The following is a 23,525-nucleotide window of genomic DNA, read 5'->3' as shown; positions in this document are numbered from 1 at the left end:
GGTCATGCCAACCATTGTATACTCAGAAACTGGGGACTAATGTGTGGAAAAAAAGTTGACAGGGACACAACTGTCGGACTTCAGGTGACCTTTGACCCCTAACACAAGCTGTATTGTCAAACTCTGAGCCAGTCAAGCTAAATAAAATAGCAGATATAAATATGTCATAAACAATCTTTTCAGACTGAATATTTAGATGTTTGCACAGGCTCAGTAATGACTGGTTACCTTTAAGACTTGGAAGCTCTGGTAATGAGATCTCTGTGCTGGAGTCCCTGAGTTATATAAGAAGTGGTTAGGTGATTTATTCTGCCGTCATGCAGCAGTATGTGAAAATATGAAATATCAGTTATTGCTGGGCTTTCATTTTATTAAAGTAGACAGGCTAGGAAGTATATATAGTTGTGCAGGTTGTAAAATATCTCTTTTCCCATAAATGTCATTCTTAGAATACTATATTCCAATAGTCTCCAAACTGCGGCCCAAGAGCCAGATACGGCCCTTTGCCTGTTTTTATCTGGCAGTTGGGGCATTATTCCCCCCACTATCAGCAACAGTGGGTCATAGTTTCTGACTGACACCAACAATGGAGCACTATTCCTCTCACTGACACCATTGATGTGGCACTAGTCCTATCACTGACACCAATGATGTGGCACTAGTCCTATCACTGACACCAATGATGGGGCACTAGTCCTCTCTCTGACAACAGTGATGTGGCACTAGTCCTCCCATTGTAACCAATGATGGGGCACTATTCTTCCTACTGACATCAATGATGGGACACCATTTCTATCATCGACACCAATGATGGGGCACTAGTCCTGTCAGTGACACCAATGATGTGGCACTATTCCTATCAGTGACACCAATGATGGGGCACTAGTCCTCTCTCTGACAACAGTGATGTGACACTAGTCCTCCCATTGAAACCAATGATGGGGCACTATTCTTCCTACTGACACCATTGATGGGGCACTATACCTCCCACTGACATTGACGGTGGGCCACTATTTCTATTGATACCAACGATAGGGCACTATTCCTCCCATTGATTATATTCTCTAATACCAATGATTGGGCATTGTTTACTCCCACTGACACCAGTAAGTTTTGTTTGCCCACTGGCCACAGTCTGGCCCCCCTAAAAGGGGTTGTAAAGGTTATTTTTTTATTTTCTAAATAGGTTCCTTTAAGCTAGTGCATTGCTGGTTCACTTACCTTTTCCTTTGATTTCCCTTCCAAATGTTTTTTTTCTTTGTCTGAATTTCTCACTTCCTGTTTCTCCTCAGTAAGCTTGCCCCCGTGTTCTGGCTGGGGGATAGTCAATCAGAACAGCTTACTGAGGAGAAACAGGAAGTGAGAAATTCAGACAAAGAAAACAAAGAAAAAAAACATTTAGAGGGGAAATGGAAGGAAAAGGTAAGTGAACCAACAATGCACTAGCTTAAAGGAACCTATTTAGAAATTAAAAAAAAGAACCCTTACAACCTCTTAAACTCCGAAGGACAGTAAACAGACCCTTTGTTTAGAAAGTTTGGAGACCCCTGCTATATACTCACTGGGGCTACCTTTGAAAGACGTTTCAGATACAGCCACCATAATTATGCAGAGAACTCATGACATATCTTGGCTGTTGGATAGAGAGTGTAATGCTGTCTTCAATGGGTAGACCTCTCATACTTCCTGTCCGAGAAATACTACAGGAAGTGAGCTGAAAGCTCTTCAAGGGTAAGCACAATCCCACCTTTCACAGCTGTCACAGGAACAGGGGTTCTCATTGAGAGATCTTCCCTTGTCACCTAGTTTGCTGACAACTGTTATCTCTCTTGTCTTTATGATAGCGAATGAGAGAGGAATCAGTAGCCGAAAAGTATTCTCTTATGCTTTTTTAAGCTGAATTCTAGGCAGATATAAAACACATATATTTTCAACATTGTGATAAATAATACATCAATTAATGTAGTTTTTAGGTACCTGAATTTAACTTTTTGCATTCCCTGTACACTACCGCAGGGCTGGAATGTGAGAGGAAGAAGCAGCACAAGAGTTCAATCAGTTTATGTGCTGACAAGAAGAGAAATGGGAGCAACAGAGGGATGAGCTAATCATTGCACTGCTTCTCCTTTCACTGTCCAGTCACAGGGTGGAGAGGGAGTGGGTTGAATAATGCTGGTCATCAGTTTGAGGGCATCTAGGGGTAGATAAAAAATACTACGAGGGAAATCTCTAGATTGAAGCAGCAAAAGCTGGTTTTGTTATTTTATCCTTTACTGGGCTATTTGTTTTGTAATATTTTTTGCTGGAGTTCTGCTTTAAACTATTTCAGAGCAAGACAAAAGCTGCTGAAATAAGAAAATGCAGGTCATGTAAACTGATATACTTGTAAGAGAATTTGTAAGGTCAAAGGAAAGACGTTTATAAAAGCTGTTACATTTTTTTTCTGTAACCCACAGAATGCAATCTGATCCAAGCTGTATTTTTTTTTGCAATGCATTCATCTCTATACATAATTCATACTACATACTGTAATTCACAATGGCTACTCAAGTCACAAAACCAATATCATACTAGAGCAGTAACTTGGTGTTTATCAGCACGAATATATAAAGGCTTCATAGATGACTCCATATAAAAAGGTAATCACACTAGTTTCCAAATAGAAAAGTTAAGACATAGGACTGTTCCTATGATGTAGCAATTCGCATAGGTTTCTATTTTTTTGTTGTTGCAAGCTATGGCTTATATGTGGGCTGCTCCTTTGTGTAAGAGCAGGTAACAGCCAGAAACACACTTTGTATGTAAACATACCTGTTAGCAACTGTCTTGGTTGTTATTTTTCGTCCAAGAGCAATTGGGAAGAAAAATGCTGACAGTGGTTCCGTAAGGGAATACTCAGGAGTAATTACCCTTTTTAACCAACGTGAGCCCTTACTAGTATACAAAATATTTTACCTTTTTCATTATTGCAAAATTAATAGGTATTGTCTGAGGTTTTTATTCATTAACACCTTGGCTTGGCATGTTATCTTTTTTTTTTCTCTTTTAAGGCTGTTAATTTTAAGGGACCTGGATATGAACTGTACATGTTAAATTGAGCTTACACGTTATCAATGATGTCACCGTAGGAGTGATCTCAGCTTGAGGTGTTCCCTTACTGGCAAATTTGATAAATATTGGGGCAGCACTCAAAGGGAAAAAACAAGAAACAGAGGGCACATAAGCCTACCGCATTACCTTTGTAATTGCTTTATCAACCGCCGAGCGCATGCAAATATGCGGTCTCTCGGCAGCCAGGCCATGGCCCAGACAAGCGACATATTTGCGTGCAATAGCGCTGTGTCGAGAGTGCATACCCTGCGCATTCCCGACAGTTACAGGCGGGTAACTGAAAGCTGAGAGCTTTCTGATCATGTGACTGCCATGACAGCCAATCACGGCGGTCACATGACCATAACCCCTGCTCCGCTTCCCAACTTTTTAAGTCCCTAAAGGGTCGGTGTTCTGTCAAATTAGCCAACTTGTCAGAAACTCCAACCACCTCACTTCCGTTTTCTTTAAACGATCAGTAATTCGAGATTTCGACGAATTGCTGTTTGGACACAACATTGGCAACCAATTACAGTCTGCTGCATGATATTATGAGCAGAGATTTTTACTCGCTCTGATACAAACTAGCAGAATGGTCTCCTCCAAGGCGGCGACAAGTTTGTCCTCCTTAGCCACTGTGGTGTCAAAACAGCAAAATCTTTCTGGTACCAGACTGTATTCGGTTGTACCTGTGTAGGTGGCAGATGCACATTAGTCTATGTCGTTAGTGGCCACTAGACAACAATAAAATGGAAATTTTGGCAAGTTGTCGGTTCCCTTTTTGTCAAGCTAATTTCTTAAAGTCCTTCTTTGCAGACTAATCTGCTGCTAGAGGTTTTGGCTTCACAAGACATTGAAATGCACAAAATCAAAACAGTTTGAAAACATAAAAATAAAATTCCTTCTCATAGAACAAATGCTGATCATCAAAAAAATGTTTTGTACCTTTGTCGTAAAGAAGTTTCCCTTACAAAAACAATTCACATTGCTACATAGTTCATTGAAGTTAGTTACTTTACCTTCCTTGTGTTGTTCACAACACAAATCATAATAAGTTGTACCGCTTTTGTTCACATTTCCTTGCAGCTTTCATAAAAGGTTTTATTTTTTGTTGTACCTGTTTGACAAGAATAAATTGTTTTGCTCTTCCCCAGGTCCGTTTCCTTTTTATGCTTTGTAACTCCATATCTGTTTTCTGAAAAAAGGTGCAAATTCACTACTGGTGATGCAGTAAATCAAATAAAACAAAGATGTGGTTTTAAAGATGTACAAGTAACCCAGGCATCCTTTTATAGTCTTTATCCTTACAGATGGCCCACTGTTCTTATTCCTGTGTCATTAGACACATACATTCTTTTTAAGACTCCATGTCTCATGTTATCTTTGCTGGACTTTTCCCGCTATATCTGATCCAGGCAGTGGTGTCTTAATTCTCCGCGAGGAGTTTCCTGTGTTGAAAGAGTTCGTTGGCTACGAGAGGCACTGTTGGTTGTGGAGCGGGTGGATGAAGAACCTGAGCGTGAGCTTCTGGAGCCTGAGGAGCTTGATCCAGGTTTCATCAGCCGAGCTTTAGGAGCTTCAGCATCTTCCCTGAAAAAGAAATTCACAAAACGTTGGCGGACCTGAACTCAGAAAGTGGAAATTTGCTCTCTTATACAGAACATCTAGAAATGTTAATTTGAGAAAGTGGCTGATATGTCCTCGTTAGATACAGCACCTCATCCCAAAATGTAAAGGAAAAAATAGAGCAGGGAGGGTAGGGATTATTGCGGTGCCAGAACAAATCAATGACAAGTAATTTAAAATTTAACACATTTTATTACAAAGTATTATAAAAATAGTGCAAAGAGACAAAATATATTGAAGTCAAAATACAAGGAGAGCACATTTAATTTACTACTGGCCGAGATGCCTTTAGTTCTACTTTAAGGGTTGCTGTGTTTACCAAGTGATTTCTTTGAGGGTGTTTAGCATTGAGTAAATTTACCTAATTTCGTTGAGGAATTCATCTTCTTCCCTTTTCTTGAGCTCTTTTTTCCGTAAAACAAACCAGCAGATAAAAAACAAGACAAACACACCACCCACTGTACCACAGACTGTTCCGGCAAGAAAAGCCACATTAGTAGGAGCTGTAAAACAAATAAAAAGAAAAACATGCATGTTTTAATAATTTTTTTTAAGAGCTTCACACTACTAGTTTCTAGATAATAGTACTACTTATCTTCTAATTTTTTCCTAACTGTATGACAATGTCATCAGATTAGCAATGTAGCTAACTACTTTTCCAGGTTCCAGATTTATTTGAACTTGTAGGCAGATTGCCTACTGGGTTTAGTTAGCCAGCGCGGCTGCCCAGGTTAGGGGGAAGGGGTTAATGAATTTGCCACCTTCCATAGTGAGGTTTGCAGGCTTTCTGGGGTCCTTCCTCCCTTCCTGTGTCACATGAAAGGGAAGAGGCTGAGTCAAGAGATAACAGGAACTATTGCAGAAGCTTTCTGGGACCTCTGGTCTGCCTCAGGAGTACTACCGTACTAATGAATATCTCCATCCGACATTCTCCAACTATGGACTACTCCTATATAGAAAATTGATCAATCATGATGTACTGATCTCATATCTTGAGGCTTAAATACAAATACAAATATCCCCCAAATGACCCCTCTTTGGAACGTAGATAGTCCAAGGTATTTGGTAAGAAGCATGGCAAGTTTTTTGAAGCCGTCATTTTCTGTCAACATTTTTTCGAAATTGAGAACGAAGAAATTAAATATATATATATATATTTTTTAATCTGTCATCAGTGCAGTACAGCGTCATCATATAACTGGCGTAGGGGTGATCAGGCACACTGACTGGTGACAGTACGAAATAAATAAATAAAAACGTTCAAAAATATATATATATATATATATAAAATATATATATATATATATACAGTGGGTACGGCAAATGAGAATCATGAGGTCAAAGGAACTGCCTGAAGAGCTCAGAGACAGAATTGTGGCAAGGCACAGATCTGACAATCTGGCACAGATCTGTGCTCTTAGGGAACTTAAGGTTCCTAAGAGCACAGTGGCCTCTATAATCCTTAAATGGAAGACGTTTGGGACGACCAGAACCCTTCCTAGAGCTGGCCGTCCGGCCAAACTGAGCTATCGGGGGAGAAGAGCCTTGGTGAGAGAGGTAAAGAAGAACTCAAAGATCACTGTGGCTGAGCTCCAGAGATACAGTCAGGAGATGGGAGAAAGTTGTAGAAAGTCAACCATCACTGCAGCTCTCCACCAGTCGGGGCTTTATGGCAGAGTGACCTGACAGAAGCCTCTCCTCAGTGCAAGACACATGAAAGCCCGCATGGAGTTTGCTAAAGAAAACACCTGAAGGACTCCAAGATGGTGAGAAATAAGATTCTCTGGTCTTATGAGACCAAGATAGAACTTGTTGGCCTTAATTCTAAGCAGTATGTGTGGAGAAAACCAGGCACTGCTCATCGCCATTCCAATACAGTCCCAACAGTGAATCATGGTGGAGACAGCATCTTGCTGTGGGGGTGTTTTCCAGTTGCAGGGACAGGATGACTGGTTGCAATCAAGGAAAAAGATGAATGCGGCCAAGTACAGGGATATCCTGGACGAAAACCTTCTCCAGAGTGCTTAGGACTTCAGTCTGGGTCGAAAGTTTACCTTCCAACAAGACAATGACCCTAAGCACACAGCTAAAATAATGAGTGGCTTCACAACAACTCTGTGACTGTTCTTGAATGGCCCAGCCAGAGCCCTGACTTAAACCCAATTGAGCATCTCTGGAGAGACTTAAAAATGGCCGTCCACCAACCTTTACCATCCAACCTGACAGAACTGGAGAGGATCTGCAAGGAGGAATGGCAGAGGGTCCCTAAATCCAGGTGTGAAAAACTTGTTGCATCTTTCCCAAAAAGACTCATGGCTGTATTAGATCAAAAGGGTGCTTCTACTAAATACTGAGCAAAGGGTCTGAATAGTTAGGACCGTGTGATATTTCAGTTTTTCTTTTTTAATAAATCTGCAAAAATGTCAACAATTATGTGTTTTTCTGTCAATATGGATGGGGTGCTGTATGAAAAAAAATGATTTTAGCAAATGGCTGCAATATAACAAAGAGTGAAAAATTTAAGTGGGTCTGAATACTTTCAGTACCCACTGTATATGTACACACTTTGAACAGAGCAATATAATGTTATTATAGTAACATTATACTACTCTGAGGAAGTGATCAATATTTATTTATTTTTTACACATTATGTTTGCTTATAGTAATGAATTTCATGGCTGTAAGCAAGTGTTTTACTGAGTGAAATTGATTAAAGCGGATCTCCCACGCCAGATAAGTTTTTTTTTAATTGGCTATGTAAAACTTAAAATTACCTTAACCTCTGCAACTCATGTGTCCTGTCTCCGCTGGCCGCTCAGCCGCTTTGCAGTGTGAAATAATAAGTTATATTCCCCCTTCCGTTGTAGGCACCATTTTAACTGTGGGCATAAGCCCACAGCCCGGCACTTCCTTTTCCAAGTGGATGCTGATGTCCCAGCATCCACCGCTAGATCTCGCGCATGCGTGCGAGCAACAGGGACCATCGGCTTTGGCGTGTATTGCCATGAAATTGCGCGATATCTTGTCTAACATGGGAAGAATACGATATCAAGGGAGCTATGGAACGAGCTCCCAGAAGACACTGCGCGGGAGAGGAAACGAAGAGAAACCCGAGCAAAAACCTGAGGAAGGCAGACCGGAAGACCATCTAGTTTTATGGTACTGTGAATATTATTTTCATTGAAAATATCGGTTTCTGCATCGTTTTGGAGCATTATTAATTATGCGATCATGTTAAATTTTGGGTGGAGATCCGCTTTAATTCAGTTTGTTTGGTTGTGATTAGCTGTGATTGGCCACAGCTGATCACATGGCACAGATGGACTGTGATTGGCCCACTCCGTACCATGTGATTACTGTGATCACCAAACACAGCTAACAACACAATTGTACACAATGGATGTCCTATAAGGAAGGCTGTGTCCGGTGGAGAGTCACAAGAGTCACTCCCAGTTGTCATTTTGCAATAGGCTGGGTGGGAAATGGTTAAAAATTATGCATCCCCCATGTGGAACATAACCCCTTTTAATACCTGCTAATATTGTGACTTACATTTTACTGTCAAATTTATATTACATGTTTTTTTTCCGACGTCATTGCTCACAACACAACGGTAAGAGCCATTGTCTGCTGCGCTCACATTTTTCAGCACTAGTCGCTGGGCTGTGTCTAAAAGAAAATATAGAAACATATTGTAAATTGAGAATGCCTTGAGAAAAGCACACAACTTTGCAGAGTGCGTGATATTTAGTTTGTACATTAATCGTGATAAAATTATATGAATGGGGTGTCTTACCCAAGTGGGCAGTACTTGGTAAGGCCACTGCGATATCACCCATTTGCTTTATCCGCTCCCACCGATAGGACATGGGTTGTGACCCAGTTAATGAATGGCAATGCAAAGTGATATTTCTTCCTACTGTCTGTTCTCCTTCAACCCAACAGTCAGGTTCAGAAGGCTTCACTGTAAAAGGAATATAAATACTTACAAGTCAGAGAAACTTCAGCTATTCTGTTTTCTGCAGTCTTGTCTATAGAAAGGTATGCACTGTTGTATAAAGGATTATTATGGCTAGGATTGACATAAGAAAATTTAGATTCAATTATGGAAGAGCCCTGGGGCCATCATAAAAAAAAAATACAAAATTCTGAGTTTCAAAGTCAGAATTCTGAGATTAAAAGTCAGAATTCTATGTTTCAAAGTCAGAATTCTGAGATTAAATGTCAGAATTCTGACTTTGAAACTCAAAATTCTGAGATTTAATCTCAGAATTCTGACTTTGAAACTCAGAATTCTGACTTTTAATCTCAGAATTCTGACTTTGAAACTCAGAATTTTGTATTTTTTTTTATGATGGCCCCAGGGCTCTTCCATACTATACCATCCCATTTAAAAAAATAATTATACAGCCCTATGGTTTTGCAAGATTCATTTTGAAAACATACAAGTTGCCAATCTATAGTGTGGAAAAAATAATTTGATCCCCTGCTGATTTTGTACATTTGCCCACTGAAAAAGAAATGATCAGTCTATCATTTTAATGGTCGGTTTATTTTAACAGTGAGAGACAGAATCCCAACAAAAATATCCAAAAAAATGCATTTAAAAAAAGTAATAAATTGATTTGCATTTTAATGAGTGAAATAAGTATTTGATCCCCTATCAATGAGCAAGATTTCTGGCTCCCACGTGTATTCTATACAAATAACAAGCTGAAATTAGGAGCACTCTCTTAAAAGACACCTGTCCACAGAACTAATCAATCAATCAGATTCCAGATTCAATCAGATTCCATTCTCTCCACCATGGCCAAGACCAAAGAGCTGTCCAAGGATGTCGGGGACAAGATTGTAGACCTATACAAGGCTGGAATGGACTACAAGATCATCGCCAAGCAGCTTGGTGAGAAGGTGATAACAGTTGGTTCGATTATTGGCAAATGGAAGAGACACAAAATAACTGTCACTCTCCTCAGTCTGGGGCTCCATGCAAGATCTCACCTCTTGAAGTTTCAATGATCATGAGAACGGTGAGGAATCAGCTCGGAACTACACGGGAGAATCTTGTCAATGATCTGGGACCACAGTCACCAAGAAAACAATTGGTAACACACTACAGCGGGAAGGACTAAAATCCTGCAGTGCCCGCAAGGTCCTTTTACAGGTATGTAAAACATTAAAAATAAGTGCCTATACTGTTTAAAATCCAGTCTCTCACCCTGCTCTGCACATGCCCAGTTGATCTCTATTTTTAGGCACTGTGTCGAATTTGTAGAGGCCGATCTGTTGACAGCCTTGAGATTTACTGCTGCTCAGGGGCTGTGGGCTTCTGCAAAATTACAGCATCCAGCAAGAAGAAACCATAACAGTGCTGGAGGCAATTTACAACACAGTCCAGGTTTTGAATCATGTGTCCAGGTTTCAGTCTGCATAAAACCCTGACACATTATTCAGACTGGGCTGTGGTTCCCCAAGTAACAGAGATAGTCACACACATATCTGTTGTCGTCCGGAAGCTGCGGGTGGCTATCTGGGGGCAGGTTCTGCATCACTTGGGGGAGGGGCGATAATGTCAGCAAGAGCAGTTTGGCCACACCCACTGTTCCCTGAGTTATTTCTCTCCTTGGGTCACCCAACGATTTTATAATACTATAGTGTATACTATGGGAAAAAATGTCCCTCTGTCACTAAAGTGTTTGGGTTTGGCTTGAAGAAAAGGTGGCAACCCTAGTAACAAACCAGTGAAAAAGGGCCAGCAGTGAATGAAAATTGATGGAACAGATGAACAGGTGTTGTAATTCATGTCAAATGGACACATTTGAGCTTTCAATTCCATTTCACAAATGCTCACCAAGAATCTTCAGTCTGATATAGCTCCATTCATATTGGCCAGCGTTTTTCACTTTGCAGGTGTACAGGCCAGCATCACTAGGCTCCAGAGATCTGATGAACATGGCAGCATCTCCAGCTAAGAAGTTGGAGCTAAAACTATAACGGCCCTTCAGGTCTTCATTTTCATAGACTTGACCTCCACTGTAACTGAGGATCTGTGAAGTACATAACACTGGTTATATTCTCTTCTCTGCGTTTGGCATTTTCTGCAGACACTTATTGATGTCTTTTATAACCCAAGTGTGTGAACCACTAAGTTCAAGTCCTGTACTTTTACAGCTTGTTATGTGTTTCTAATTATAGGAAGCAGATACTTCTTCTTATCATACGTCATAGAAGGTGCAGTATTTATATCTCTTGTCACAACATAATATAATTATAGAACAGTTTAAAAAAAACATGTTAGAAGATAACATGTTTATGATGTCCCCATGTCTCCAACAGGTCATTTATATGTACTGTATGTAGCACCCTGTGTACAGTGTAGGAAACTTTATTTGGGCTCCTCTGTAGGTAGAGGAGCCAGAGTTAATTTGTTCAGAGTTAGCTGGCAGAGTCCCCCTGGCTTCTGGAACTGCTGGAGGATTCTAGAACCTAGAGGGCAGAGAAGCCCAGAAGGTGAAGAGAGGGACCATAAATGTTCTGGAGCCTGGCCAGGTGTGAGCAGAGCCCAGGGTCCAGTTGCCTGGAGAGGACCCCTGTGCTAGGCGGTTCTGCCCCAGGGCAGAAGAAAGTGACAATAGATTGACCTTGGTCGGGTCAACATCCCAATACATTGTAAAAGAAAAAAGAGGAATTCTCCACTGGGGACTTTTAAGGCCTAAATATACCAAATACAAAATTCTTATATATAAAAAGTATAACAAATTTTATTGAGAACAATAGTTCAAAGACAGGTATGGCTAATATTTGTACAACATGAACAATAAAAGCAAGGCATATAGGCGCAGTACTATATACTGTCTAGGGATGAGCCGAACAACCAGCGGTTCGGTTCACAGCAGAACATGCAAAAAATTTGTTCGAACACGCAAACACCCTTAAAGTCTATGGGACACCAACATGCTAATTTTAAAGGCTAATATGCAAGTTATCGTCATAAAAAGTGTTTGGGGACCCGAGTCCTTCCCCAGGGGACATGTATCAATGCAAAAAAAGTTCCACAGGCCACAGGAAAAGAGGGGGAATGAGAGAGCGTCCCACTTCCTGAACCATACCAGGTCACATGCCCTCAACATGGGGAGGATGTCCCCATGTTGATGGGGACAAGGGCTTCATCCCCACAACCCTTGCCTGGTGGTTGTGGGGGGCTTATCTGAATCTGGAAGCCCCCTTCAACAAAGGGGACCCCCAGATCCCGGCCCCCCCTATGTGAATTGGTAACGGGGTACATTGTACCCCTACCATTTCACAAAAAAAAGTGTCAAAATGTTAAAAACCACAGGAGACAGTTTGGGACAAGTCCTTTATTAACCACTTAAGCCCCGGACCTTTAGGCAGCTAAATGCCCAGGCCAGTTTTTGCGATTCAGCACTGCTTTGCTTTAACTGGCAATTGCACGGTCGTGCGACGTGGCTCCCAAACAAAATTGGCGTCCTTTTTTCCCCACAAATAGAGCTTTCTTTTGGTGGGGAAAAAGCACTTTATTTGCAGTGATTACATTTATTCTCTTCTTGTGGTGGGAGGTGGAAGCCTGTACCGATTAAGTGGAATCATCCTTCAAGCATTTGCTTATTATTCACTGTTTGGACTTTTCTTCTGCACATTATTGGTTAAAGATATCTCCCTAAAGGGAGTCTGTATTATGATGGACATTATTGTTTTGCAGTCTTATCAATAATATTATTCACTTTATATTTTCTCACCAATTATGATGAATCATTGTTGCTGATTATTCACTATTGATTATTAATTATTTATTTATTTAAATTTAGATGATCAATTATTCCTAGCGCCCCCCTTTTCTTCACTCATTCACATTGTTACATAACACTGTAATTTTGGGGTAGCAGCTCAGGTTGTTTATTATATTTTTATTTTTCTACTTATATTTTGGCGCCAGATTCTACCTTCCATATTTCCCTTCAGATTGTCTGATTCCCCATTAGGGAACTCAGGAACCCCACGGATGTGACTACACCATTACATTTTACCTTCTCTTGTTACATTTCACCCAACCATCTGTTACACCACTACACTATAATGAACTCTCCTGCAGCCTCTGTCTTTTTCTCCTTTTTCCTTCTTATTTTTGGAGGCACCACAGTTACGAGCAATTAGTTAGAGGGGGGTCAGAGATGATTTGCTGACATCCCAGGGATCAGTTTAAAGCCTATAATGTTCGAAACTGCTTGATAACCTGTTGCCTCTACCTTGTTTCAGTTTCTAGATATGTAGGATTTCATGGAACAACCAACCAATAAGGAATTGTATAAATTACCACTTTTTGACTGTGGTCAGAAGCATTTGACAGCCACTCAATGTCCAAGTTGGCTCCCACCAATCCCAATCTGTGCTGACACGGCAAGGTCACGTTTTCCTCAGATACACGTTTAAACTCTGTCTGTGCTAGACCTCCAGTCAAACAGCAGAGACCTGTGAATGAGAAAAAAAAATGTGGGGGTTATTTTAGCAATAAACATGCTTCGTACATATGTATATGTATAAAGTGAAGCAATTCGCTAATACACACGTTTAAACAAGGTTACAAATGTATGCATATTATTTGCATAGATCACTCTTTGCACTTTCAGCGATTGTTTTGGGAGCACCCTTTATCACATCATCATGCTTCGTACATGATTTTATAGACTATTAGCTGGATTCACGTAGGGCGGCGTATGTTTCAGCCGGCGTAGCGTATAGTATTTACGCTACGCCGCCGTAAGTTAGAGAGGCAATTGCTGTATTCACAAAGCACTTGCGTCCTAAGTTACGGCGGCGTAGCGTAAATGTGCCGGCCTAAGTGCGCCTAATTCAAATGAGGAACAGGGGGGCGTGTTTTATGTTAATGAATCATGACCCGACGTGATTGACGTTTTTAACGAACGGCGCATGCACCGTCCGTGGACATATCCCAGTGTGCATTGCTCCAAAGTACGCCGCAAGGACTTATTGGTTTCGATGTGAACGTAAATTACGTCCAGCCCCATTCACGGACGACTTACGCAAGCAACGTAAAATTTACAAAATTTGACGCGGCAACGACGTCCATACTTAACATTGGCTAGGCCAGCTTTTTGGTGGAATAACTTTACGCCTGAAAACGCCTTACGTAAACGGCATATCTTTACTGCGACGGGCAAGCGTACGTTCGTGAATAGGCGCATCTCGCTGATTTACGCATTCTAGGCGTAAATCAGCGTTCACGCCCCTAGCGGCCGACGGAACTAGACAGCTAAGATACAACGGCGCAGGCAGTCGTATCTTAGCTACATTTAAGTGTATCTCAATTTGAGAATACACTTAAATATACGACGGCTTAGATTCAGAGTTACGACAGCGTATCTACTGATACGCCGGCGTAAACCTCTCTGATTCTGGCTATATAACTGCAGTTAAGGGTTTGACCACAAGAGTGTGCAAAAGATCTAAATTTGTTTCCTGGCCGCCATCACATCCAACAGAATTCCTAAAATGCTTTCGTTTTCTGTGAGTGAGCTTGTGGAAATGTTACAGATCAGTACATCTTTGAATGACTTGTATACTGATAATTGTGTGCATTAACAAGCTTGCAGCATAAGGTCAACTCTTTCCAACATTTTATTTGAACTAGCATGTTTCTTCAGTTGTTTGTTTTTGTACACAAATATACAACTTCACTTTATTGACCTTCATACACACTGGCATTTGGTTTTGAAACTGTGCAAAGTACAAACTGTTCTCTTTTACGACTTATGCAACATTTACAGTATATTACAGGAAGCCTCCAAGGATGAAAATATGGGGCTTGGCATTGGCACAGTTCTGTAACACATTCTTAGATTTTTTTTCTCCTCAAAAGTTAACAAAATAAGGCATGACATTCTCACCACATCACTTCCTGATCCACCCAGTCTTACTGGGTTCTTCTCTCCTCCACTTCTCTCTACTTGACTCTGCATTTCTGATTAAATTGGTCTCTAATATGAAATCACCCACCTGCATACCTGATACTGTTCCCTCCCATTTATTTAAATCCTGCTTTACAATCCCCATTATTCTCAATCTCATAAATGACTCCCATAACATCGGTTTTGTACCAACAATCCTCAAAACTGCCTCTATCACCCGGTACCAAAAAAAACAAACAACAATGGACAATTTAACCTCCCTGGCGTTATGATTCTGTCTGGAATTACGTACCAAAAGCCGTACAATTATTTTGCAAGGAAATTTGGCGTTTTATACTGTAGGCCTGTAATTTTTAGAAATAACTCACTTAAATCTGACCAAGCAAGAGTCTTGTAGGCATCCCGGGTATGATTTTTTTTTTAAAACAAAATTATAAATTATAATATAATAAATAATTATAAATAATTATAACAAATAATAATATAATTATAATAAAAATTATTCAATAATGTAATCAACTCAAAATCACTGAAATGTGCTTAGTTGCAGAATTGTCGCTGTCATTATTTTTTTTTTTATGACGAATTTCCCCACAAATCGCTATCGCACATTTCTGCAAGTGATTATAATTTATTATCGCTGTTTTCTAGCTGATCTAAAACCATTTTTGACATAAAGGGACACTTTTGGACAATCTACAGTTTTTAGGCAGAAATGACATTTTTTATTTTTATAAAAGTACACGTAGGGCACTGGGCAGACCACTAGGGACAAGGGGGGTGTGTATTTTTTACATACAGTACTGTAATCTATAAGATTACAGTATACTGTATGTAAAGTGTTTGTTTACTTTTTTGAATTTGGCGCCGTTCTCCGCTCCCGTGCGTCGTAACGTCGCAGGGAACGGAGATCGGCGGCACACGGGGAGACTGTGAATCGAGCGAGGAGGTCCCGCTCGCTCACACAGCGGGGTGGCATCGCTGGATCCAGGGACAAGGTGAGTAACTTGCCTGTGGATCCAGCGACAGGTAAGCCGCGCCGCTGCACGTCCACCCCGAGCGTGACTCGGGGATACCGATCTTAGCATTGAAAACCAACCCCGAGTCACGCTCGGGTTTACCGCCAGGGTGGTTAAACAACAATATCTAACCCTTCCTTGCCAAGATCATTGAATGGGCTGTGATATCTCAGCTACATAACCACCTGACCCTGAATTACCTTGTTGAACCCTATCAGTCTGGTTTTTGGCAACTGCACAGCACAGAAACTGCCTTGGTCAAAGTCACCAACAAACTTCTGTAAGCTTCTGATTCCAGCTAACTAACTATTCTTATTCTACTGGATCTTAGTTTTGCCTTTAAAACTGTAGACCACAATCTTTTACTCTCTCCCCTTGAAGCCATATTTGGAGTCTCAAGCCTCGTACACACGACCGGTTTTCCCGTCGGGAAAACTGCCATGAGAGCTTTTGGCCGGGAAAACCGGCCGTGTGTATGCTCCATCGCAGTTTTCCCAACAGGAAAACTGATGGAAAAAAGAGAACCAGCTCTCTTTTTTCCTGCCGGGATTCCCGGCGGTTTTTAACCCGGCAGTTATCCTATGGGAAACACTGCGATGCAGCATACACATGGCCGCCGATTCCCGACCAAAGCTCTCATGGCAGTTTTCCTGTCGGGAAACCCAGTCGTGTGTAGGGGGAAAAAGTTAACGAGCAGGTTCTCGGTTTTCCCCTCTGGATTCCCGGCGAAATTTTTACATCCGGGAATCCCGTATGTGTGTACGAGTCCCTCAAGGCTCAATCTTGGGTCCCCTACTTGTTAGCATTTACATGTTTCCACTTGACCACCTGCTTAGATCTCATGGGCTCAATTGCCATTTATAAGCTGATGACATTCAGATATAAATCCACACTAAACCGGATTATACTTTGGCTTGGATGGCCCATAATTTCCTTCAATTAAACTGTGACAAGACTGAAGTCATGCTTATTGGCAGCCCCCCCCTCCCAATCAATTATGTAAGGCCAGTCCTAATAGCTTATCTATAGATGGCACTGTACTTGAGCTTCAGTCTAAACTAAAAAATCTAGGGGTAATATTGGATGCTAATGTAACCTTTAACCCACATGTACAAAATGTTGTCAGAACATCTTTTTTCCACTTGAGAAACATTGCTGGGCTGCGTCCTATGCTATCATACACTGTAGTTGACTACTGCAATGCCAGTGAATCAAGGAGTTGGGAGCGGGGTGGGGCTGAGCTCTATGTGTCTTATGGATGCATAGAGTCGTGGCTCAAGAGTGAGCACGCAGCAGTGCCCCCAGGGAAATTGCCTTTCTCTGGGGGCACTGCTCGAGGGGGCGGAGCCCTGGCTGAAGACCCGAAAAGAAGAGGATTGGAGCTGCTCTGTGCAAAACCACTGCACAGAGCAGCAAGTAAGTATAACATGTTTGTTATTTAAAAAACAAAAACAAAGCTTTAATACCACTTTAATATCATCGAGTCACTCTGGGCAGATCTCAAACGTGTGTGGTTCATGACAACTAAAAACAGTTTGCATGACCTGGAGGCATTTTGCCAAGACGAATGGGCATCTCTACCACCTGCAAGAATTCGGGGGCCTCATAGACAACTATTACAAAAGACAGATACTGATGGGGGGCAATACACAGTGTTAAGAACTAAGGGGATGCAGATAGAGCTCATTTCATTGGTTTACTTGTTGCCATGTTTTGTTTTAGAATTGTGTCATTCTGTTATGACCTACAGTTACAGAATATGAATCCCATAAAAAAAAAAAAAAAAATGTGTTTTTCCTGCTCACTCATGTTTTCTTTAAAAATGGCACACACTGTATACTACCAATTCTCCAAGGGGATGCAAACTTTTGAGCACAACTGTAGCATCTAATTCCTGTGGGTGTCCAGACATCCAGTTTTCTGCATCCAGGTATCACGAGTTACAAGCTTTATGTGCACCCGCTTTCCTTGGGCAAATGTAGACCGACCAAAAGTGGAACCTGTATAGTTTAGAATGATTTAATTTTCAACATTCAGTTCTCCTGGGGCTCATTACACAGCACAAAAACCTGAAGTAATATAGCCTTGCCTCCCAGATGACTTAGATGGTCAAAATCCTAAAATCAATAGCCTTGTATTAACTGTATTAGCCCTGAAGACTACATGATCATTGATTCTGGAGTTGCCCCCACATGCAACCCTACTGGCTTTCCCTTCTCTTGCTCATATTACTGGGATTGATCTGCAGGTCTGGATTTCCTTTAGCTACAGTGTGCTGATCTTAGATTTGGGCATTTTAAAGAGGTTGTAAAGGTAAAAAAATGTTTTCCTAAATCGCTTCCTTTACCTTAGTGCAGTCCTCCTTCACTTACCTCATCCTTCAAATTTGCTTTTAAATGTCCTTATTTCTTCTGAGAAATCCTCACTTCCTGTTCTTCTGTCTGTAACTACACACAGTAATGCGAGGCTTTCTCCCTGGTGTGGAGTGTCGTGCTTGCCCCTCCCTTGGACTACAGGAGAGTCAGGACGCTCTCTACGTTGCAGATAGAGAAAGGAGCTGTGTGTTAGTGGGCGTCCTGACTCTCCTGCTCGCCCCCTCCCCCTTAAGGAAGAGAGCAGGCATGACACTCCACGCCAGGGAGAAAGCCTTGCATTACTGTGTGGAGTTACAGACAGAAGAACAGGAAGTGAGGATTTCTCAGAAGAAATAAGGACATTTAAAAGCAAAATGGAAGGATGAGGTAAGTGAAGGAGGACTGCACTAAGGTAAAGGAAGCTATTTAGGGGGAAAAAAATTACCTTTACAACCCCTTTAACTTGGGGGGTGGTAACCTAATAAATTAATCAAGATGTTTAATCTGAAGCTTGAATAATCTGACACCTAATAGATTTGGCATGGTGTTTTTGGTGCCAAAAATTTGCTTCACCATTGGACCCTTCGGGGCCCCCATCACACATAGCCCTTCCCTTGCCTTAAACCTAAAGGTAATTTATTACACAGGCATTTTGGTGTGATGTGTTAGGAAAAAGTCCTGTTTGCTGAATCTGTAATACAGTTTTCAGCAAAACACACTCTACACAGGGATGAATGGTAGGGCTCCTAAAGCATGTAAAATGTGCCGCCCACTGTGTGTCTCAGCCATTCAGGAAGGAGAGTCCCAGACAGCCGAGTCTCTCATACCTTCTGACTTTGGAAACTTTTTAAACAATATGTTAGCCCAAAATGTCATACTTCTCCTATGTGCCTGCTTTACCATTAAAAAGTAGATCCTGCATTTCCTCAAATGGAGTTGGAGATTTGGTCAGGAGGTGATTCATCCATCCACGCTATTTATGTTGACGGAGAAATCTGTTTCTTTGGTTCAACCCAGAGGTTGAACATAATGAATCCACTAGTGAATGGCTAGCTTCAAGCTGGGTTCACACCATTGCAAATTGGATGTGGATTCCCTTCATCCAATTTGCAATAGCAGGAGATTTTGACTGGTTCTCTATGGAGCCAGTTCACATATCTCCTCTGCGGCTCCGGTTCAAATTTGCACAGGAGTCCTGTGCGTCTTTTGGTCCGTTTCAGGTCTGAATTCAGCCAAAAATTCAGGCTGGAATCGGAACTGAAACGATAAATGGGGACGCACAGGACCTCTGCTGGGAGTCCTATCAGTATTAGGTGTGAACCCATCCTTCAGGTCACATTTTAGGTAGAAAAAAGGTTTTATATATTTATGGCCAGATTCACGTACGGCCGCTCAAAGTTGTGCGGGCATAGCGTATGTAATTTACGTTACGCCGCCGCAAGTTAGAGAGGCAAGTGCTGTATTCACAAAGCACTTGCGTCCTAAGTTACGGCGGCGTAGCGTAAATGTGCCGGTGTAAGCGCGCCTAATTCAAATTGTGAAGAGGTGGGGTGTGTTTTATGTAAATAAAGCATGACCCCGCGTAAATGACGTTTTGAACGAACGGCGCATGCGCCGTCCGTGGTCGTATCCCAGTGCGCATGCTCCAAATCACGTCGCAAATAGTCAATGCTTTCGACGTGAACGTAACCTAGGCCCAGCCCTATTCTGAATCGACTTACGCAAACAACGTGAAATTCGACGGCGGTTCCGACGTTCATACTTAACATTGGCTGCGCCATCTTTTTGGTGGTTTATCTTTACGCCTGAAAACGCCTTACGGAAACGGCGTATCTTTACTGCGACGGGCGAGCGTACGTTCTTGAATAGGCGTATCTCGCTGATTTACATATTCTAGGCGTAAATCAGCGTACACGCCCCTAGCGGCCAGCGTAAATAGACAGCTAAGATACGACGGCGTAGGAAGACTTACGCCGCTCGTATCTTAGCAACATTTAAGCGTATCTCAGTTTGAGCATACGCTTAAATGTAGGACGGCGCGGATTCAGAGTTACGACGGCGTATCTACTGATACCCCGGCGTAACTATACCTGAATCTGGCTATTACTGTCAGTACAAGTGTAAGTATAGGTGGGAAAAAGAGAAACATTTTCACTATTGCTTCTTGGCCCTACTATGGGTAAAAGCAACAAAGAATGAACACATATATGGTATCCTGATTCACATTAGCAGTAATGTTTATTTATTTTTGGTGATAGGTCATGGTAATGGCATAAACAAATATGTATAAAATGTAAAAAAATAATATTTTTTGTTATTATTTTGGAACAGATTTCCTTTGATCATTAAAAATAAATATCAGGGGATATCAATTAACATTTACCACCAAATCAATGTCCAATTTGTCCTAAAAAAACAAGGTATAATTAGCTTGGGTGCCTTGACACTTCACATTATTTTAAAGGTTGCCGTGACTGAAAAAAGGTTGCGAAACGATGTGTATATATATAGTTTACTGGATAAAACCAGCCATGCTTCTGTATGCAGCTGTGATACACTAAAGACCTCCCTTTCTTCAGACATCCTGAAAAATGACTTCATGCTACAACTATAAACATCAATAGTAGAAAGGGTTGCTAAGTTACTGAACGCTAATGACATCGCCGCTGCCATTCTGCAAGGGCTGCTCATTTATTTGAGCCAGCATATAAGTGTTTCATCTATGCCTTTCTGTGTCTCTCACTAAACTCTATTGGTATGTAAATTTGTCTCATGACATAATTCTATTATAATTATAGCCACATTAAAACCCTTTCATTGAAAACAAACCTTTATGATGTCATAATGAGTCTTTTTTTGTCATTAAAACATGTAGGATTTTGAAAGCTTGGCTCTGTTGGTGGGTTTTCTGCTTTCTTAGCAGGTAACAGTTGGACAGATAGGTGTCAGGTAAGTAAAAAATGAACAATTTGCTTGCTGCAATTGGAGCACTATGAAAGCTGTGCTGTTGGTGAGCATGTTTTAGTAAAACAGCAAGGACACTGCATACATGGCAAGCCCTGGGCAGCATACTGGCTTGCTTAATCACTTCCGGACCGCGCGCCGTCGTTATACGTCGGTAATTTGATGATGAATACCGTTGTTATGGCAGCAGATAGCTGCCATAACCCCAGTATTTTTTTAAATGGCGGGCAGTCTGCTTTCAGTTAAAAGTGGTCTCTGCGGCGGGTTTGCCGCAAGATCACTTTGATCAGTGGAGGGAGAATTATTGCTCTCGCTCTAATGATCGTGCGATACCTTACATGTGTGCTTTGAACACTGTTTACATATGCGGGCGCTTTAAAAAACTGCCTCCTCATCCTTCTGATGAGGAGGCACGGATGAGGCTGCACTGATAGGTGGCACTGATGAGGCTGTACTGATAGGTGACACTGATGAGGAGGCACGGATGAGGCTGCACTGATAGGTGGCACTGATGGGCACTGATGAGGCTGCACATATAGGTGGCACTGATGAGGCTGTACTGATAGGTGGCTCTGATGGGCACTGATGAGGAGGCACTGATGAGGCTGCGCTGATAGGTGGCACTGATGAGGCTGCACTGATGGGTGGCACTGGTAGGCAGTACTTATTGGCAGTGGGGGCCCACACTGAAATATATTTTTTTTTGTAATTTCCAGAGTTCGGCTTTAAGGCTGGATTCACACCTATGCAATTTTTGTGCTTTTTGCAGATTTGCACTGCAGTCCATTTAACATGGTTTCCTATAAAACACGTTCTGTAGTGCAAATCTGCACAATGCAAAAAGCACTAATAATGCATAGGTGTGAATCCAGCCTAAATTCTGAATCTGTACATAAGTATCAAACAAATGCTGTAAAGGTAGTCCTTTTGATGAAGGTTTTAGTGTATTTTGGACATGCTGCATTTTAGACCTGTGTGTGCATACCTCCATATGTTGACAGTACAGTAAAAGATAGATCTTGAGGAATAAGGTGAAATTAGCTCAGCTGTCAGAAAATTAAGTCCTGCTAGATCCCAATCAGGTTGGCCCTTTTTGCAGGTATAGCTATGTAAAACATTACAAATAAGTGTCTATAACAGTGATGGTGAACCTAGGTTGTTATATGGCTGCACTGAATGGCCTTGGCAGGTCTGGGGACTTGTGCGGTGTATCTTTGATAAATCAACTTCATAGACTGTAAGCTCTAACGAGCCGGGCCCTCTGATCCCTCCTGTATTGAATTGTATTGTAACTCTGCCGTCTTCCCTCATGTTGTAAAGCGCTGCGCAAACTGTTGGCGCTATATAAATCCTGTATAATAATAATAATATGCAATGATCCTTTACTTGAAGCTTTCCAATTGACATCGGGATATCATGATCTGGCTACTGTTTCTCTCACAGACAGTATTTTCTGATGCCCAAATACCTTCTTTTATGCAGTTTTTTGTTTTCAATACAACTTACATGCACCTTGGAAATGCCTCTTTTTTCCATATTAATTCTCTGATTATATCAGATGACTTGGGGTATACAGTATATTCCTCTTACTCCGATTCCCACCTAGGGAGACTTTGCATGCGTACTCACATTCAGGCAAATTAGGCCTGTTGTTTTTTATACTTACCCCTATGTGTGTCCTGAGGAAGCGGACCAGCAAAACGCGTTGATTCACAGGGGCTCACTCACCCGAGATTATGTAACATGAATTATAGTTTGGAAGTATCTGGCTATTGCTGGCCCGACTGTATATATATTTGTCTATGGGTTTTTAAATTAATTTTTGGCTACTTTGCATGTGTAAACTTATTTTTATATGTATAAATAAAATATACATTTTCTTTACAAAAATACTATGGTCCAATCTGCCTCTAAAGTCCGACTTAGTGGTTTTCTCTTTGGTTCAAATTTGCTAAAAAGCACACGCAAATGTGACAGTTAGCAATACTGGCATGCCCGGACTGTAACTGTTTGTTTTTTAAAAACGTTAAATTGATGGATTTAGGTCTGTTTGTTTGTTTTGACATAAACAACAGTGAGTTATTATAGAGACATGAGGCATTCTGAAGTAGAGTTTGCTGTTGGTGTAGTAATGACAGCACAGGTTTGTTTAGCCGTTGTTCTGTCAGGTGAAGGTCACAGGGGGAATTTCATCCTAAAGATGTATAAAATGCACTGACAGAGTGGTCAGACAATGATTTAATGCCAAGGAGGCATGCTGTGCTGGTGTTTAGTGACACACACACACACCCAAAAGCAGAAAAGAATGCTATGATATACAGTACATCTTCCTATGTAAACATTCAATATATACACTATGGGCCAGATTCATGTAGAATCGCGGTCGGCGTAACGTATCCTAGATACGTTACACCGCCGCAATTTTTCATCGCAAGTGCCTGATTCACCAAGCACTTGCGATGAAAATTACGCCGGCGGCCTCCGGCGCAAGGCGGGCCAATTTAAATTTGCGTGTGCCATTTAAATTA

The 23,525-nt window shown here is 41.4% G+C and overlaps 1 protein-coding gene across 1 annotated transcript in view; it reads right to left on the bottom strand.

Annotated features, from left to right (window-relative positions):
- Positions 1–2,479: 2,479 nt before the first annotated feature.
- LOC120915679 (CXADR like membrane protein) overlaps positions 2,480–23,525 on the bottom strand; it is a 119,323-nt gene continuing 98,277 nt past the window's right edge. The window contains exons 2-7 of the mRNA XM_040326387.1: positions 13,049–13,203; positions 10,568–10,763; positions 8,513–8,680; positions 8,269–8,385; positions 5,078–5,219; positions 2,480–4,680 (exon numbers count right to left, since the gene is read on the bottom strand). Coding sequence (XP_040182321.1) covers positions 4,491–4,680; positions 5,078–5,219; positions 8,269–8,385; positions 8,513–8,680; positions 10,568–10,763; positions 13,049–13,203 — 968 coding nt within the window. The 3' untranslated portion in view covers positions 2,480–4,490. The remainder of the gene's footprint in view (positions 4,681–5,077; positions 5,220–8,268; positions 8,386–8,512; positions 8,681–10,567; positions 10,764–13,048; positions 13,204–23,525) is intronic.

This window comes from Rana temporaria, chromosome 10, assembly GCF_905171775.1.
Source record: "Rana temporaria chromosome 10, aRanTem1.1, whole genome shotgun sequence".
NCBI lineage: Eukaryota > Metazoa > Chordata > Amphibia > Anura > Ranidae > Rana > Rana temporaria.
The sequence above is the reverse complement of the archived record's forward strand: the minus strand, read 5'-3'. Positions and strand labels throughout refer to the sequence as shown.